The following is a 17112-nucleotide window of genomic DNA, read 5'->3' as shown; positions in this document are numbered from 1 at the left end:
TTAGAGAGAAATTATTTAATATTAGAACTCCCTTACTCTATATGTGGAGAGAGGGAGAAAAGGAATCAAGCGGGGCTGGGGGTGGGGGTGGACATTCAAGTCCCTAGCACTACTATTTAGTTTCTATATGACCTTATAAAACCCAGCTAAAATAGACTCAATAATATCTATCTCTTAGGGATGTCGTGAGGATGTGTACGTAGTTTGTATAAAAGGTGATACTAGTTCTTGGTTTATAACAGTCACTAAATGAATATTATTTTCTTTACTTCCCCCAAGGTTGTATACATCTCTTACTACCAAATGAGAAATATGTGAAGAACAATTTAAAATTTAAAGACTACTTGTGATCATATGTGTAATCATATGTATCTGATTCTGTGACTCTAGCTTGTTTCAAATTCAAAGCATAGGTACAATCTAGAAGAAAAAAAGTCAACAGGATTATTTATATCCACCAAATTCTAAGTTTCCATGTTCTTTGGAAAGCAAAGCTAAACACATATGACACATGTACAAGGAAAAATGCATAAAACATTAATGTATAGTTTAACAAAAAATTATAAAGGGAGTATACCCATCACTCAGGTTGAGAAACAAAATCGCCAGCATCCAGAACGTCTCCCTGACACTCCGTGTCCTTCCAAACCACAATGTGCTCTCTCTCTCCCCTAGACAATATGGCTGTTTTGCCTACTCTCAAAGTTTATGATACATGCAATTATAGTTGTGTATTCCTTTTTGTTTTTTCTTTTGCTTACTAATAATGTTTGGAAGAGTTAGTCTGCTTGTTGTATGGAAATGAGTTCATTCATTTCCATGGCTGAAAGTTCTGTTAAATGAGTATATAACAATTTGTTTATTTATTCTACTGTGTATGGACATTTGGGGTTGTTTTTTCGGCTAATATGAGAAATATTACCACGCACATTTCTGTATATGTATCTGGGTGTACATACTTGTGTGTACACGTTTCCCTAGGATAAATACACAGGACTGGAACCAGTGTAGTATGGAGTATGCATTATTCCAAAGTGCTTTTCAAATCTACTGACCCATGTCTTGTTTTTACCTCATGAAAATGCTTGAACATTTCAAGTTCACATTCTCATTTGTATGACATCCCAAAAGAAAGATCACAATTTACCTTGGCAAGTGTTCTATTAGCAGGAACTGCTGTTATATCAAAACGAAGGTCTTTAGTCAAAGGCAGCCCAAAACTCCAACCTCCATATCTATATAGAAAAATTGTTTTAATGGAGAAAATATTTATAAATAGATCTAAAATGTTTAACTAAGAGCTCATTTTTTTTTTCTTTCCATCAGGAACACATTTACAGTATGAAATAAATACTGTCTGACAAATGTTTTACAGTTTTATCGATTTCTTTTATCATATTTTAGTCTAAAGCATACATTATAGCTAGAAGTTCATGGACTCTTAAAAATAAAAAGTGGATTAAAAAAATTCAAATAGTAATTTTAAGGATAGATTAGTTTAAATATCCACCAAATTAAGACTGGGTTAACTAAATAATGGTGTAGTTACACTAAAATAATTTTCTTGTAACTGTTATCCTAAATGTGATGCTATACAGCTATATTTTTGACATGGAAAGAACACTATAGCACATTCTTCACTTAAGAAGTAGGTTTTGGAATGGTTTATTTATAATAAACCTCATTTTGTTGAAAATATTTACATGCGTATTCCTGTGTACTTACCAACTATCCCCCGCAGCTTTATTAAGACATAATTGACAAATAAAAAGTGTATATACTTAAGGCATACGAATGCTTTGATATATGTACATCTTGTGAAATCATCCCCACCATCAAGCTAATTAACACAGCCAGTATCTCACATAGTTACCATTTTCTTGTACGTATGTGTTGAGAATTCTTCAGGTCTACCCTCTTAACAAATTTCAAGTAACAATACAGTATTCTTAACTATAGTCACATTGCTGGACTTAGACCTCCAGAACGTATTCACCTTGCATTACGGACACCTTGTACCCCTTGACCAACATCTCCCCATTTCGCCCTTCCCCCCAGACCCTAGAACCCACAACTCTACTCTCTGCTTCTATGAATCTGACTATTTTGGATTTCATATATAAGTGAAACCATGCCATGTTTGTCTATTATTTCACTTGGCATAGTGTCTTCCAGGTCCATCCATGTCATTGCAAATGTAAGCCTGCCACACTTACCTCTGTGGCAAATGTTCAGGTGGCTTAGGAACATGCCTGTGGCTTTGCTATACAAAAAGACATTTTATTCACATGCAGATATCATACTCCAAGTTTTGAGATATTCATATTGGAACTAAGGACAACTGTCACCAAAAGCCACACCTTAAAATTCTGCAAGCTGGCACAATCTAGTCAACAACTCCACTTTCGCCTCGAGAAAAAAATATGTACATGTTTAACAATACATTTTTGAGGCCTAAAACAATGCTTTTCAATGTGCTCAAATAAATCTTAATTTAGAGTCATTAAATTAATTTACTTAAATTTTAATATATAAGGCTGTTTAGATAAAACAGAATTTACCCATATAAATAATCAATAGAAACTTGCATTTATTGTCACAAATTCAAAAGACAGTTACTATTAAAATTAGAAAGCATGATATTCTAAATTAAACATGTTATAAACAGAGTATTTTTACCTTTTTTGCATAAACTTATTGGCAGTTGATATAAGATAGTTTTCCAAGTGCTGGTCAGTGAGGTTATAAATTAGATGGGAAGAATAAGTTCTTCTATGAGGTGGAGAATAGTTAAATTTAGGACACTCCTGAAAAATAAGGTTAAAAAAAGTTCTCTTTGGATAATTCTGTACAAATTAAATAGACAATGTCAAGGAGCTTCAGTTTTATGATCTGTCTATTAGTGCAACTGGTAGAGTGTGAAAAGAGTGTCCTCTGCCTCTAAAGAGCTTTGAAAAGGAAGTCATCTTGCCTATGCCAAAAAATCAGAACAAACATTTATTATTTATACAGAGAATATACATGTGTTTAGGACTTGCTTAAAGCCAAAAAAGAACACAAGTTAATTAATGTTCAATATTTCTTTCACTGTACTGACAAGCTTGATATGTTTGCAGAATAACATTAAATGTTAAGATGACTCAAAATTCCCTCAATAATTCACAGGGAAGAGAAAAATGTTTGCCCCAAATTGAAAAGATAACATTAACAGACATAGGTTCTCAGGGATGAACAGCAGTGGATAAAAAGTTTGTGTTATATTAGTTTTAAGGTACCAACCTAGGTGTCAGAACCCAATTTTTCCCATATCCAAATCCAATCTTTATATATATATGTCTTATATATATGTATATATGTGTCACTTATACATATACAAGTTGCAAAGACAGTACAGAGAGTTCCTGCATGCCTTTCACCCAGATTTCCCCACTGTTAGCATCTTACATTACCATCATACATTTGTCAAAATTAAGTGCCTTGGTACATTACTATTAACCAATCTCAGAGCTTACTTTAAACCACTTATTTATGTGTTCGTAGCTTTCTGCACTTCCTGACTACTAACTTTTCATTGAAGTGTCCCATGCTTCACTGCCATGAACTTTAGTTTGGGAAAAGCCTAGCACTTTGCCAGTTTTTCCTTCCATCTTTCACATGGTGTTCCAGAGCCTGAGGCTAGCACCACATGTGTATCAAGAGCATAATGTTGCAGGTTGCTCTAAAAAATGAAGGCTGAATTTCACCTTGCATCAAGTTGTATCAACTTGAAGATCACATTCTATAATGCCACTGGTTTCATAAACAGAGATATCCTTATGTATGCAACTTAATTTTTAGCTTTAACTTTTTATTGACTTATACATACAGAAAAGCACACATATTATAAGGATACTGCTTGATGAATTTTGACAAACTGAACACACCCTTGAACCAGCAACTGGAACAGAACAATGCTATTACCCCAGAAGCCCCCTCATCACGCTTCCTTCCAATCCTACCACTTCCATAGTAACCAGCACAGAAGAGTTTTTCCCGTTTTTGTATTTTATATAAATGGAATTGTATCATATGTACTCTCTCGTATTTGGCTTTTTTCACTCATCATTTGTTTCTGAGAATATGATGTGTGTAGTGTAGATTATTCTCATCTTGCTGTATATAGAATTTCATTGTGGAAATAGATTACATTTGATTTATCTACTCTACTGTTGCTGGGAATTTGGGTGGCTATTACAAATGGTATTGCTATGAATATTCCAGTATATATCTCTTGGTGAATTTATTCACATTTCTGATGGGTATATAACAGGAGTGGAATTGCTGAGTCCATAGGGTATGTATAACTTCAGCATTAGTAGACACTGTCAATTCTTTTAAAAGCTATTTACACAAATCTGGATTCCCATCAACAGAATATAAGGTTGAAAAAATTTTAATCTACTGGGTTTTTTTAATTAATAAAATTTATCTAAGTTAGTTAGTTAAAATTTATCTAAGTTAGTTAGTTACTAAGTTAGTAGACTTTTACTGTGAACTAAAGAAAATACATGAAGGATTTCAGAAACTAGCTAGGTTAGGTAAGGAATTAGAAAATGCTTTGAGTACTGGGCAAGAATAATATTTATATGTGCAAGGATTTCAAAAAATGCTTGCTTGATCCCAGCTTTTATTGTTAGTAACCGTCTTATGTGAGACCACAAAAATAGGCTGCATTTACTGAAAACATCTTTATTTTAAAATACTGTACCAAGACAGTTTAGGACGTAATCATATGTCACTTTGAAGAAAATATTGCTAGATTCCTCCCCTATTGAGAGGTAAGTTGACAATATAGTGACTCTCAGAAACTAATAGTTACCTCTTTTCTTCAACAATCTTTAATTTCCCCAGTGAATTTGTTTTCCTTAAAGTTTATTGAATTGATAGGCCTAGAAAACTAAGGTGTGTATTTATAGAATACAGACAGGGTGTTGGCTGGAGAATCTTTAATGTTTCTTTCAGGACATGGATTTTTCTTGCATCCTGGAAGTGCTGCTTGGAGACATACAGAGTTCTGTTCTGGACTTACACATTACTAACTTCCCAGATGACCACTATAGTAGCAGTCTCACTGTGTTTTCAAATATGACAGTTATGTGAAACACAGAGCTTTCTGGTTACAACTGAACTGAGACCAAAAACTCATTTTCTGTCAGTTTCCACAAAGACTGTCATAGAATTACCTACCTCGGGAAGTTTGTCCTGAGATGGATTTAAAACAGTGACCTGAAGTTCAGTGTTTTTCAGCTGCCCAGGTCGACATCGCTGAGCTACTAGCCTCCATACAATGAAATGATACCAACTCTTTGGTAACCTAGATAGATCTTTCAAGCTTTGATATTTATTCCTTTCTTTTTTCTACTTCACTGAAAGCGAATTCCATCTTACCTGGATATTTTCTGAGCAGGAACAAACACCAAAATTAGTAATAGGATCTTCACTCCTGTTCCATTTTCCCAGACTGTCTTTCTTTAAACACCTTCTGCAAGTAAAAATGATATTGAAGTGAGGTATGTGTACATTCGCATGTTTATGTATGAGCACATAAGTGAGTATTTGGTATTAGATTCAGGTGTATAGTCCTAAGTTCAGTTTACTGACTTTTCATAACTTGAATATACATGGCACAACCATTTCCAAGTGATCTGACATTTTATGGGAGATTGAGGGAGAGCACTTCAAGATTAAACAGTGAAGAGACCAAAGCTCATTGAATTGTCTTCATGTGGCAGGATGGAACTTTTTGGACCCCTTTATTTTCTTTGCTCTTCTCATCCTCTCCTCTGAAGGGAAGGGGATACTTTAGCAAAATAATGCACAGAGGTCAGGTTTCCACGTGTCATGTACTATCCTGGAAGTTTCAATAAGCAACACTATGTAGTGCAAAAGCATGGGGACTGAGCTCGGAAGATGTGGGTCTCAGCTTTAGCTACACAACCTACTTTCTAGATTTCTTTAGACAAGTATCTTAGTCCACATGAGCCTCAGTTTCTTCATCTTAAAAATAAGATTAATAATTCACAGGGTGGTTGTGACTGTTTAATGAAAATATGTACACAAACGAACCTTACAAGGTATAAAGCACCTCTTTATTATTACAGTATAGCATAACCATGGAATGAACTAAAGGAAGTAGATAAAATCTGTTAAAGCTAGAGTTCAATCAGGGTGCTGACCTCCTCCAGCCAAATCACACACACTCACTTAACCACACTCCCCCACATACATACACACACGCATACACATGCACACATGCAACTGGAATGCTGAAAAAAAAAACCCCACAAGAACCACTTACGGATCACTGATATTCAAACACATGTTGTCAATGCCAGGGAAGCTCCACATTGCTGAGACCAGTTCTTTTGTGCTTGGGTGAGAATTTCTGTAATATTAAAGGATAGAAACAAATTCACGATTCCTCCACTAGTCTCCCATATTAAACTCATGCTCATAAATAATTTGAAGAAATGAAATATGCTGTCTACAGGACTGCTTTCTTAAAAATCTAAGAAAGACTCAGACTCAGAAAAAAAAATGGTCACCAAAAAAATAAGCACGTCTCTATTTGGCTGCCTTATTATTTGTCACATGCATTTAGTGATCACCTACTGTATATATAACATTATATTATACAGAATTCTGACGCTGCTAGTCAATATTCAATAAAAAGCTATTTGCTATATATTACAACAGATTGGGAAGCCATACCTAACCTGGCTTTCCTGATTAAAGTCTCATAATTAAAAATAAAGATGTACTATAACCTTATTTTTAGACAAACACAAAAAGGAGTATCACGCTGCAATAAATCAAACTGTGTATTCCTTTGGCAGGATCAGGTACTGTGGCTACTAGGTTCTTTAGCACTACACGGCATTCACAGGCACAATGTACCTCTGGAGGTATGTGGAAATGTTGTTTTAGTTAAAGGGAAGAAACTTACGCATAGAAGGTTGTCTGTTCAGAGGTACCGTAAAGAGATGGGGAGATCTGGATCTCTGGATAGCTGTCGCTGGAACTTCTTAGCGTACCAAAGCCCATGGCAGTGGTTACAAAGATGATGGGGAGAATAACCTGAGCTATGAAACCTTTCCAGTTCCTGCGGGTGTGGTGGAACCTCTGAATGAGTATAGCCATTACTTTCTTCAGTAACAGTCCAAAACCATCCAATCTCTCTCCTCTGGTCAGGATTTTGTCTGATTAAAAAAAAAAAAAAATTTAATACGGTTCTGGGAAATCCTGCTAAATCCAGAACTAAAGTAACTTCAGAACCTATAGATGAACGGTATATGTGGCATGGTAGGAAAAGCTTATATTCTAAAGATTTGCATTTGAAGTTCAGCTCTTCATTGATCAGCTTTGGGCCCGAGCCTCTCCATCTCATACAGCTTCTGTAAAAGTGCTTTGAAAATTATAAATTACTATACGCAAAATATTCTCTGTCATATACATAGTACTTTTACATGTCAAAGTGAGATATCTAGAATTTTATAAATGAATATTGTTCCCAATCTCTTAAAGTCTCAATGCAGAATCAGTATTATTACTAATTACTAATATTCAAGAGGTAGCTTCTATCAAAAGACTGAATTCAAATAAAATAAATAGAAACCAGAACAGCAGCCTAGTCTAACTCATTCCTATTGTGGGCAACTTAGTGATGGTAAGTGTAATTGGCTCTCATTGTAATGTGAGGTCCAGTGAAGTCACCTCAAACATAGGAAAAGGAAAATGCTCTCCTCCAAAGTATAATTCTCGTTCAAATACTTATTCATTACATTCCTTTTAGAAATCTGGACTGATTATATGGCGTTTCAAAACTATATTTTTACCACGTGAGTCACAAAAAAGAACTCATTGGAAAAAAATGTCTACCCTCTTTCCTCCCAAACCCACCCCACACTGCCCTGAAATGCTCTTCAGGTGCTGAGAAGATATCCGAAGGCTTCTGAGAGTGAGAGCAGCTGTGGAGGCCATAAACTGTTGCTTCCTCAACACTGCTCGTACAACTAATAATTTCAGCAGCCCCTCTAAAAATAGTTTCAAGTATAACATTCCCTCCGAAGGCCTGCCACCAAGTGCTCCTTTACATGTGATAAGATGACAGTATTTGTCAACTCTGTGGATATTTTTAATTCTCCATCACAAATTATGCAGCACAAAAATCATGATCTTCATTTAGCGGATAAGGAAAAATACAAAGCTGCTTAATTTAAAATGAATTCCAATTAAATAGAGTGAACAAGTTTAAATGCAAACTCATATCTCTGCAAAGGGGAACTGCAGAAGGAGCTGAATATTTTAAGTTAATTAGTATGCTTTTCTGTTTCTTGAGAAATTACATGTCGATGACTTACAGGTGTATCAAATGGAGCAAATGTGCTTTCTAAATGATAATGTCAATGAGGGGAACATTCTGACTGAAGAATAGTTTCAAATTATGAGACAAATGCAGAGGCAAATACATAACATTTACTTCCTGAAGCAGATGACCACTCTCTAATCAAAGTCTTCCATTCCATAGTCTCGACAATTATATTCCCAAAAGATGATACCTGAGGAATCTAGCAGAGGACAAATGAGACTCCCAAGTTCCAGAATTACACAAACATTAGAGATTATCTTTTCTGAGTTTTAGAGCCAAGCAAATGTTTAATCAAAAGTTCTATTCCTAGAAATTTTTCCCAATTTAAGCAAACTGTTGAAATGACTACTCCATCGTTTATACATGATTTTACTATATGCTTCCTTAAGTAAATAGTGTTTCCAAAGGCATAAATTAACTGTCAGAAAGATAATAAGACAGGATAAAAGTTATTTTCAAAAGAACCCAATCCCTCAAAGTCATGTCAAGAAACATGATTTTCCAAACATATCTTATGTGAAGAACTGTGGGGAAACCTATTATTATAGATTCTTAACCATCAAGTCCAACTTTACCAATTCAGAGACCCTCTCCCAAAAGCATCTTCTCAGAGCCTGAATTTTCTCAGCATATGAATCACTCAGAGGTGGGGGAAGGTTAGACATGTTTTCCAATGAGGTCCCATAAAGAGGGATGACTCTTTTTTACAAAAAAACTTTTTTTGACTATGACTATCACTTGAACATGTGTAATAGCAATGAGTGAGCTACCTTAGAAGGTAACTTGGCTCACTGTTGGACACCACCAATTACAAGAAGGATTTTAACTCGTTGAACACAACTCTGGAGTTGTAGTAAGTCATATCCTGAAAATGACTTCTGGTGGCTAGAAGAAAAACTAATCACCACCCTAACAAGGAAGTTCTTTCACATTCTTCAAAATGTTTATGAAACAGAGGATTCAATTGGGTTTAATAAATATTTTGTATATAAAAAAGAAAGCTTATATTTCTTTAGTCTTTTTAAATTTAGAAAGAAAATTTAAAGTTGAATTAAAAAAAAAAAATCTGTCCTGTGATTTTTCTCCCTTAGGTCATTTATTGGAATTAAGCAAAATGTGCACATTAGATTTATTATACCATCTCTGTCTGTGAAATTGCTGCTGCTCACAGATAAATCATCATGAGTTGAGATGACACTGGTACTGGAATTTCCAATTTTCTTTTGTGTTAAGTGCTCAAAACTCATATCATTATTTTTCTGTGACCCTTTAGTCAAGTTCAGAAAGACCTAGAAAGAGAAGCCAGAACACTTCATTAGTGTAAAACATGCATGTGTTTTCTAGTTTCTTTTTTTTTTTAACATCTTTATTGGAGTCTAATGCCTTTACAATGGTGTGTTAGTTTCTGCTTTATAACAAAGTGAATCAGTTATACATATACATATATCCCCATATCTCTTCCCTCTTGCGTCTCCCTCCCACCATCCCTATCCCAACCCTCTAGGTGGTCACAAAGCACCGAGCTGATCTCCCTGTGCTATGTGGCTGCTTCTCACTAGCTATCTATTTTACATTTGGTAGTGTATATATATGTACATGCCACTCTCTTACTTTGTCCCAGCTTACCCTTCCCCTCCCCCGTGTCGTCAAGTCCATTCTCTACGTCTGCGTCTTTATTCCTGTCCTGCCCCTAGGTTCTTCATGACCATTTATTTTTTTTCTTTTAAGATTCCATATATATGTGTTAGCATACGGTATTTGTTTTTCTCTTTCTGACTTACTTCACTCTGTATGACAGACTCTAGGTCCATCCACCTCACTACAAATAACTCAATTTTGTTTCTTCTTATGGCTGAGTAATATTCCATTGTATGTATGTGCCACATCTTCTTTATTTGATGGACATTTAGGTTGCTTCCATGTCCTGCCTATTGTAAATAGAGCTGCAGTGAACATTGTGGTACATGACTCTTTTTGAATTATGGTTTTCTCAGGGTATGTGCCCAGTAGTGGGATTGCTGGGTCGTATGGTAGTTCTATTTTTAGTTTTTTAAGGAACCTCCATACTGTTCTCCATAGTGGCTGTATCAATTTACATTCCCACCAACAGTGCAGGAGGGTTCCCTTTTCTCCACACCCTCTCCAGCATTTACTGTTTGTAGATTTTTTTGATGGTGGCCTGTTTTCTAGTTTCTAAGCTCAATTTTGATTTTAAATTTTTACCATATTTATTGAGACAAATAAGTACGACTTTAAGTGAACATTTTTGAGAGGGACTTTAAGTGAACATATTTGTATGTAAAAGATATGTGTTCTCTAAGTGAAGCAACAGGTTTGTTCTCAGAAGTCAGTCTTACATAACAACGGTATTGAGATAATTTTAAGATTTTGATTTTGTAAAATGTTTTTTTTTTATTTTTAAATTTTTTGTAATCAAAAGCATCTTTATTTTTGGTTCCCTTCTTGAAATGTTTATTTATTTATGTTTTAAAATTTATTGATTGATTTTTGGTTGTGTTGGGTCTTCGTTGCTTCATGTGGCTTTCTCTAGTTGCGGGGAGTGGGGGCTACTCTTGGTTGTGGTGCACAGGCTTCTCATTGCGGTGGCTTCTCTTGTTGTGGAGCATGGGCTCTAGGCACGTGGGCTTCAGTAGTTGTGGCCTGTGGGCTCTAGAGCGCAGGCTCAGTAGTTGTGGCTCATGGGCTCTAGAGCGTAGACTCAGTAGTTGTGGTGCACGGGCTTAGTTGCTCTGTGGCATGTGGGATCTTCCCGGACCAGGGCTCAAACCCGTGTCCCCTGCATTGCCAGGCAGATTCTTAACCACTGCACCACCAGGGAAGCCCTGAAATGTTTACTTTTAAATATTTCTTTTCTTTCTAAAAAGAACTGTTCACATTTATTCTAAAGGAACAGCAAGTTAACCAGTTTTAAGCAAAAAGGAAATGTCCAGGTGTACCTCTTCCATGGTGGTATCTGAAATGCCATAACACCCGATGTTGAGGTCACTCAGGCCATTGTCCAGTGTTCTCAGGAGTGAAAGATAGGCCCCTGAGACGTTGGTGCTAAACGGAGGAAGCACATAGACAAGCTCTCCCCCGATGTCCTCCTTGAGGTAGGCTTCAGGGAGATGTGATTGGATCACTGCTGTCACAGCTGTCGTGTCACATACTGCACTTGCATTTACATTTGGACTCTAGAGACGAAAAGAGAAGTTAAAAACTCCCTTGTCTTTACACTGTAGTGCCCAAGGGCCCCAATCAGAGGGTGGCAAGTTCTTTTAGGCCAGTTCAGACCTATGCCACATAGTGATAACACATCACTCCTCTTGTGGCTTCGTGTCCCACTTGGGACCCCTCTACTTGCCTATAAGTCACTTTCTACTGGCTCCCCTCTCTCGCCTCACCCTGTCCCTTCTCCAGCCTCCTTGCTCACCATCCTCTTTTCCCTCTTATGTATGTGCCCCACCCTAGTGACAACAGACTCCTTCTGTCGTCCGACGCTTCAGGCTCAGGCATGCTTCCTCCTCAGGGCCTTTGCAATTGTTCCTTTGCCCCAGATAGTGGCATGGCTCACTCTCTGCCTGGCCTCAACTCTTGGCTCAACTGTCACCTTCTCAGAGACCCCTTCTCTTACTACCCTACTTAAAATGGCACCGCCCAGCACTCCCCATGCCCCTTCCTCTGCTTTATTCTACCCACAGCCTTTATCACCTGCTAATATTCTAAATAATATATTTATCAGTTTTACCACCTGAATTCCCCACACCCCATCAGAATATAAACTCCATGAGGGCAGAGATCTTAATATCATCAGTTCACTGCTGTACCCGCAGCACCTAGAACAGTGTCTTAGGCACATATTAAGACATCGTATGCACCTAATACGTAAGTTTTCGAATGAATTAATGAATATAACAATGAACTACTCTTTTATATTTTGGAAGTCACATCCGGACGATCAGATATAAAATAAATGATAGTGGTCAAAACCTTCCTAATAGCATATACCTCTGGCACAGTGTTGATACCTATGCTATTTTAGGTGGTCCAGGGAGCCTTAGTAAGCACTTTTGTTCTTCCAAGATGTGAAAGCACCACTGGCCTGTCTGAATTAATCTCCACATTGCCATTCAAGGAATACTGATCAGAAAGTGATTACATGACTGCATGTTCTCTTCATTTGCTTTTTATAGAGCGGAAAACCTAATTTTTAGCCTTAGAGGCTGAAATGCTAGGGAAACTAACAGGCTGATCCTCCATCAGTAACCTTAGTACAGACCTTTCTTTCATCGAGCACATTGGTTCTCAGTGTGCAATCCCAGACCAGTAGGAGCAGCAGCACATGGGCTGATGTGGACCTTGGCAGAAATGCAGCAAATTCTGGAGCCTCATACCAGATTTACCGAATCAGAGACTCTTGGGGGTGGAGCCAGAAATTTGGGTTTAACAAAAGACCTTCAGTGGTTCTGATACTCGCTCAGTTTGAGAAACATGACCCTAACAGATTAATTTTAGCAATGAATAAAGTTGGACACATTCTGCTTCTGTTTCATACAAAACTTAATTTACGGTCCCATAATGAGGTATGTTTTCTCTCCTACAAACCTTTTTCTTGGTGAGTGTGAGGTGATACCCGTCCCCAAAGGCTTCCTTGAGATAAAATGGTGACCCGCAGCAGCGCAGCCCACCCTCCTCCAGGAAGGCGATGCGGTCACTCAGCACTTCAGCCTCGTCCAAGTGGTGTGTCGACAGAATGATTGTTCTGGCTTGAAAATACAGAGGAGAACAACCAAGAATGAAAAGTGAAGCTGCAGTTCCCAGGATGTACTGAGTTAGCACAAGTAAATCCTGTGATTTATGAGGAGGAGAGTCACGTTTTATGGGCTAACTGAAAAACTGATCAGAATGAGCTTTCAAACTGAGAAATGCGGACGGGGTATTCCTAAATGTTTTTCTTATAAATTGGCAGCAAATACACATCGCTTATGCTGTAAGGCTGAGTGTCCACACTCTGCAGGGGGGGCAACTCTTCCTAATCCCTTAGTCTGTCCCCTTGGCTTCACTTCCATGCTCTCTCTTTCTTTCTGTCACTTCCCTTCTCTCTCTTTCTTTCTGTCTCTCTCTCTCCCTCCCTCCCTTCACTATGAAAAAGCAGTAATTTTAAAGACTTTTTGAATATTCTTCTCTGATTAAGCCACTCCACTCTGATCGCTCCTTTGCTTCACATCCTGTTAGCACTTATTTAGTGTGTTTTCAGTTTATTTTCATTTGTGTATGTTTGGTATCTCTAATTAGATTCTAAGCTCCTCTAGGCAGAATTTGGAACTTCTATTGGATTTGCATGCTCTCAAAAGGGCCAGTTAAGTGCTCAATTCACAGTGGGCACTACATAGATATTAACTAATTGATCCAGGAATTTAGCTGGGAGAAGAGAAGACCTCACAAAAGGAAGAGCACACCTTAGATCTTTAATGGAGATTATAAACAGAAAAGGCTTTAACTTCTTTGCGTGCATCCCAGAGGGCAAAATTATGACTGTTGCTTGGCGAAGTTGTAAGAAGATACTCATACCAGTTTTGTTCTTGGATATAACATCCCATATACTTCGGCGAGAGCATGGGTCAACTCCAGTGGATGGTTCATCTAAAATTACCACCCTTGATCCTCCAATAAGAGCTATGGATATGGATAACTTCCTCTTCATTCCTCCTGACAATGTTCCAACTCTCTTATGACGATGGCTATATAGTCCAGTATCTTTTAAAGTCCTTAAAAAATGATATATAGTGGTTATTTTTTTACAGACAGAAAATGTGAACAATGGAAAAATACAAAAAGCACCCTAAATGAGAGGTATTCACTAAGCAACTATTATGTGCTCAGCAAGGTAAACTATTGAAGATTCATGATACAGTTTTCTGTTACTTATCATCTAGCTGGCGGTATAAAACTAATACCCAGAAAACCACATAAGGAATACATGGCTCATTATTTTATTCATTCGTTTGACAAATATTTATAGAGTACCTGCCTGTTTTCTGCCAGACTGTGTTTTAGGTGCCGTGGAAAAGCACTGAGCCAATAACATTCCTAACCCATTAGGAGATTATGTTCTAGTAGGTGTGTATATCAGGAGGAACGCTGGGGAAATTCAGTAGATAAACACATTCCCAAGTAAGTTTATAATATGCTATTTCATGATAAGTGTGATTAAAAAAAAATACAGGGTATATGAGATGAGTGCCTGGGATATGCTATTTCAGGCATCTATTCTACACATGGTAGTCCCCTCAGAGAAGCTGACATTTGAGCAGAGACCAGTAAGGTGGAGGAGTAAGTCAAAGGGCTGTCTGGGGAAGGCTGCTCTAAGTAGAGGGTACATGGGAAGTTCTGAGGCTGGAGCAGGCCTAGCATAACTAAGTGTGCACCTGGGTGAGCGTGCCTAGAGCAGAGTGAATGGGGAAAAAGCAGAAGGAAATAAGATCAAAAGGATTGGAAGCAGGTCAGGAAGTGCCTCATAGGCCTTGGTAAGAACATTCCTGAGTTTCACAGAGTGTGGTGAGAAGCCATAAGAGGGTTTTGACAAAGGAGTGACCTGGTCTGATCTGCAGTTTAAAAAGGTCACCTTGTCTGCTCTTTGAATAGACTGTACAAGGGAAAGTAGAAGCCAGGAGTCCAGTTAAGACCAGTATGGTAGGGACTTCCCTAGTGGTCCAGTGGTAAAGAATCCACCTTCCAATGCAGGGGATGCAGGTTCGATCCCTGGTCGGGGAACTAAGATCTCACATGCCGCAGGGCAACGAAGCCCATGTGCCACAACTACTGAGCTTGCGTGCCTCAACGAGAGAGCCTGCATGCTGCAAACTACAGAGCCCACATGCCCGGGAGCCCATGTGCCACAACTAGAGAGAGAAAACCTACACGCCACAACTAGAGAGAAGCCCGTGTGCCACAACTAAGACCCGAGGCAGGCAAGAAAGAAAAAAGACCAGTATGGTAGCCTCAGAGGTTAGAAACAGAGGATTGGGGGTAATATGGGAGTCAGAGATGAAGACAGGTAAACAATTCCAGTATAATAACTGGCCAGTGAGGATAATGCCCTTAAATGTATACGATACTAGAAAAGTAGAAAAACTAAAAACAATTGTTTCCTGAGAAACTGTCTCCTACTGGTATTATTACTAGACCTTGACCTCTTTTTGAGAGGAGTTACCCACGCATGTTCTCATTGCTGTCATATTTGACCTTTTTACTTCCTCGTGCAGCTGCTTTTTAGTCCAGTGAGGAGCTTTGATGGAGCCGTATAAGAGGAGGTGCTCCTTGGTAGTGAGGTGACCGAACAGGACATCATGTTGCATGCAGACCCCCAGGTTCTTCCTCACGGTGTGGAGATCTGTTTTGATATCTTTTCCATAAACCAAGATGGTACCTGCTGAGGCCTCAAACAGCCCAGTCAACAGTGAGCTGGGAATGAAGAAACCATAAATTAGGTGTGAACCAAAACTCTGAGTTAGATTTTAGGACTAAATGTATCTCAGTTGTTAGCAAAAAATGTTACAGTGTATCTTCCCAGGCCAGGTCAATGGGATTAATTGGGAATAAAAATTAAAATTACTTTTATGCCTCCAATAATTTAGAGTGTGATAGAAACACTATGTGATGATGATGATGGTAGTGGTGGGGTGATGGTGGTAGCAATGACAGAAATGGTTGCGCTTTTTAACTGCAAATGCACTCCCTCCTTGAGCAAACTCCTGCACTTCCCTGGCATCAGGTAGTACCCATACGCAATTAAGCCTCAAATTTCTGTTTTCCACGTGAACTTTGGTCATCTTAAGTCCCTTACTCTACCCTGTGACGAAAATATTCTCACCTACAAACTCCTCATATTTCAGATGGTCCGTAAACTGGGAAGTTATTTAATATCCATCTTCTCCACTAAAATGTAAGCTCCATGAGGTCAGGGAAAGGACTTGTTATCTCACCACCCTCAGTACCTAACTAGTGTCTTGCACGTAATAGATCTTAAATGACTATTGTGGATTAAATAGGGAATCAATATAATATGTAATTCTTCCCATAAATACACATTAAAATCAAATAACATATTTCTTTATATTCAGAAAACTGAAATGGGGACTTTCTCAGCTAAAATTATAGCCTCTTCAAAATCCTTCTCCATCACTTTTCTTCATTGTCCTCTTGTTACCTGTTAGAAATCTTACATTTTAAGCATTGTATTCTTACTAGAAAGCCAACTCTGAATTGAAACAGGTCATATAAATGAGAGTAGCTGCATGTTCACTCATTTCATAACTTTCCTTTGTCCCCTTTTATTTACTAAAGATTAATTTGTATATGTTCTGGCAGTCACTGAGCTTACTCATGATGATAGCAAATAGCATATCCAACAACAGACACTTGTTCTCAAATAAGGCCTAAAGCACCAACAGCATCTTAGAGCTGACTCCAAGCTAAGCCTAGTAGAGCACTGGAGGTGAGTCACAGAAAAAAATTCAACAGAATGTCACTTTAAAAACATTTGAATCTTCTCCATTAGGATACAGGAAAATGCTAGTTAACTGAAGAGAGAGAAAGAGCAGCCCATGTACCACTTGTGGCCTTTCTGATCTATATCTGATAGCTGGTGATCCTTTTCTTTCTTCATGAATCAAGGTAAGGGCTCTCTGTAATAGAGTGGCTGG

The 17112-nt window shown here is 37.9% G+C and overlaps 1 protein-coding gene across 1 annotated transcript in view; it reads right to left on the bottom strand.

The window, feature by feature from the left end:
* Nucleotides 1–17112, bottom strand: part of ABCA12 (ATP binding cassette subfamily A member 12) — a 186284-nt gene that overhangs the window by 27293 nt on the left and 141879 nt on the right. Inside the window, exons 30-39 of the mRNA XM_060301454.1 lie at nucleotides 15653–15871; nucleotides 13979–14175; nucleotides 13013–13173; nucleotides 11365–11601; nucleotides 9546–9696; nucleotides 6986–7238; nucleotides 6338–6424; nucleotides 5428–5521; nucleotides 2680–2807; nucleotides 1148–1235 (exon numbers count right to left, since the gene is read on the bottom strand). Coding sequence (XP_060157437.1) covers nucleotides 1148–1235; nucleotides 2680–2807; nucleotides 5428–5521; nucleotides 6338–6424; nucleotides 6986–7238; nucleotides 9546–9696; nucleotides 11365–11601; nucleotides 13013–13173; nucleotides 13979–14175; nucleotides 15653–15871 — 1615 coding nt within the window. The remainder of the gene's footprint in view (nucleotides 1–1147; nucleotides 1236–2679; nucleotides 2808–5427; nucleotides 5522–6337; nucleotides 6425–6985; nucleotides 7239–9545; nucleotides 9697–11364; nucleotides 11602–13012; nucleotides 13174–13978; nucleotides 14176–15652; nucleotides 15872–17112) is intronic.

The sequence above is a fragment of the Globicephala melas genome, chromosome 7, assembly GCF_963455315.2.
Source record: "Globicephala melas chromosome 7, mGloMel1.2, whole genome shotgun sequence".
In the NCBI taxonomy this organism is placed as follows: Eukaryota; Metazoa; Chordata; class Mammalia; order Artiodactyla; family Delphinidae; genus Globicephala; species Globicephala melas.
The sequence above is the reverse complement of the archived record's forward strand: the minus strand, read 5'-3'. Positions and strand labels throughout refer to the sequence as shown.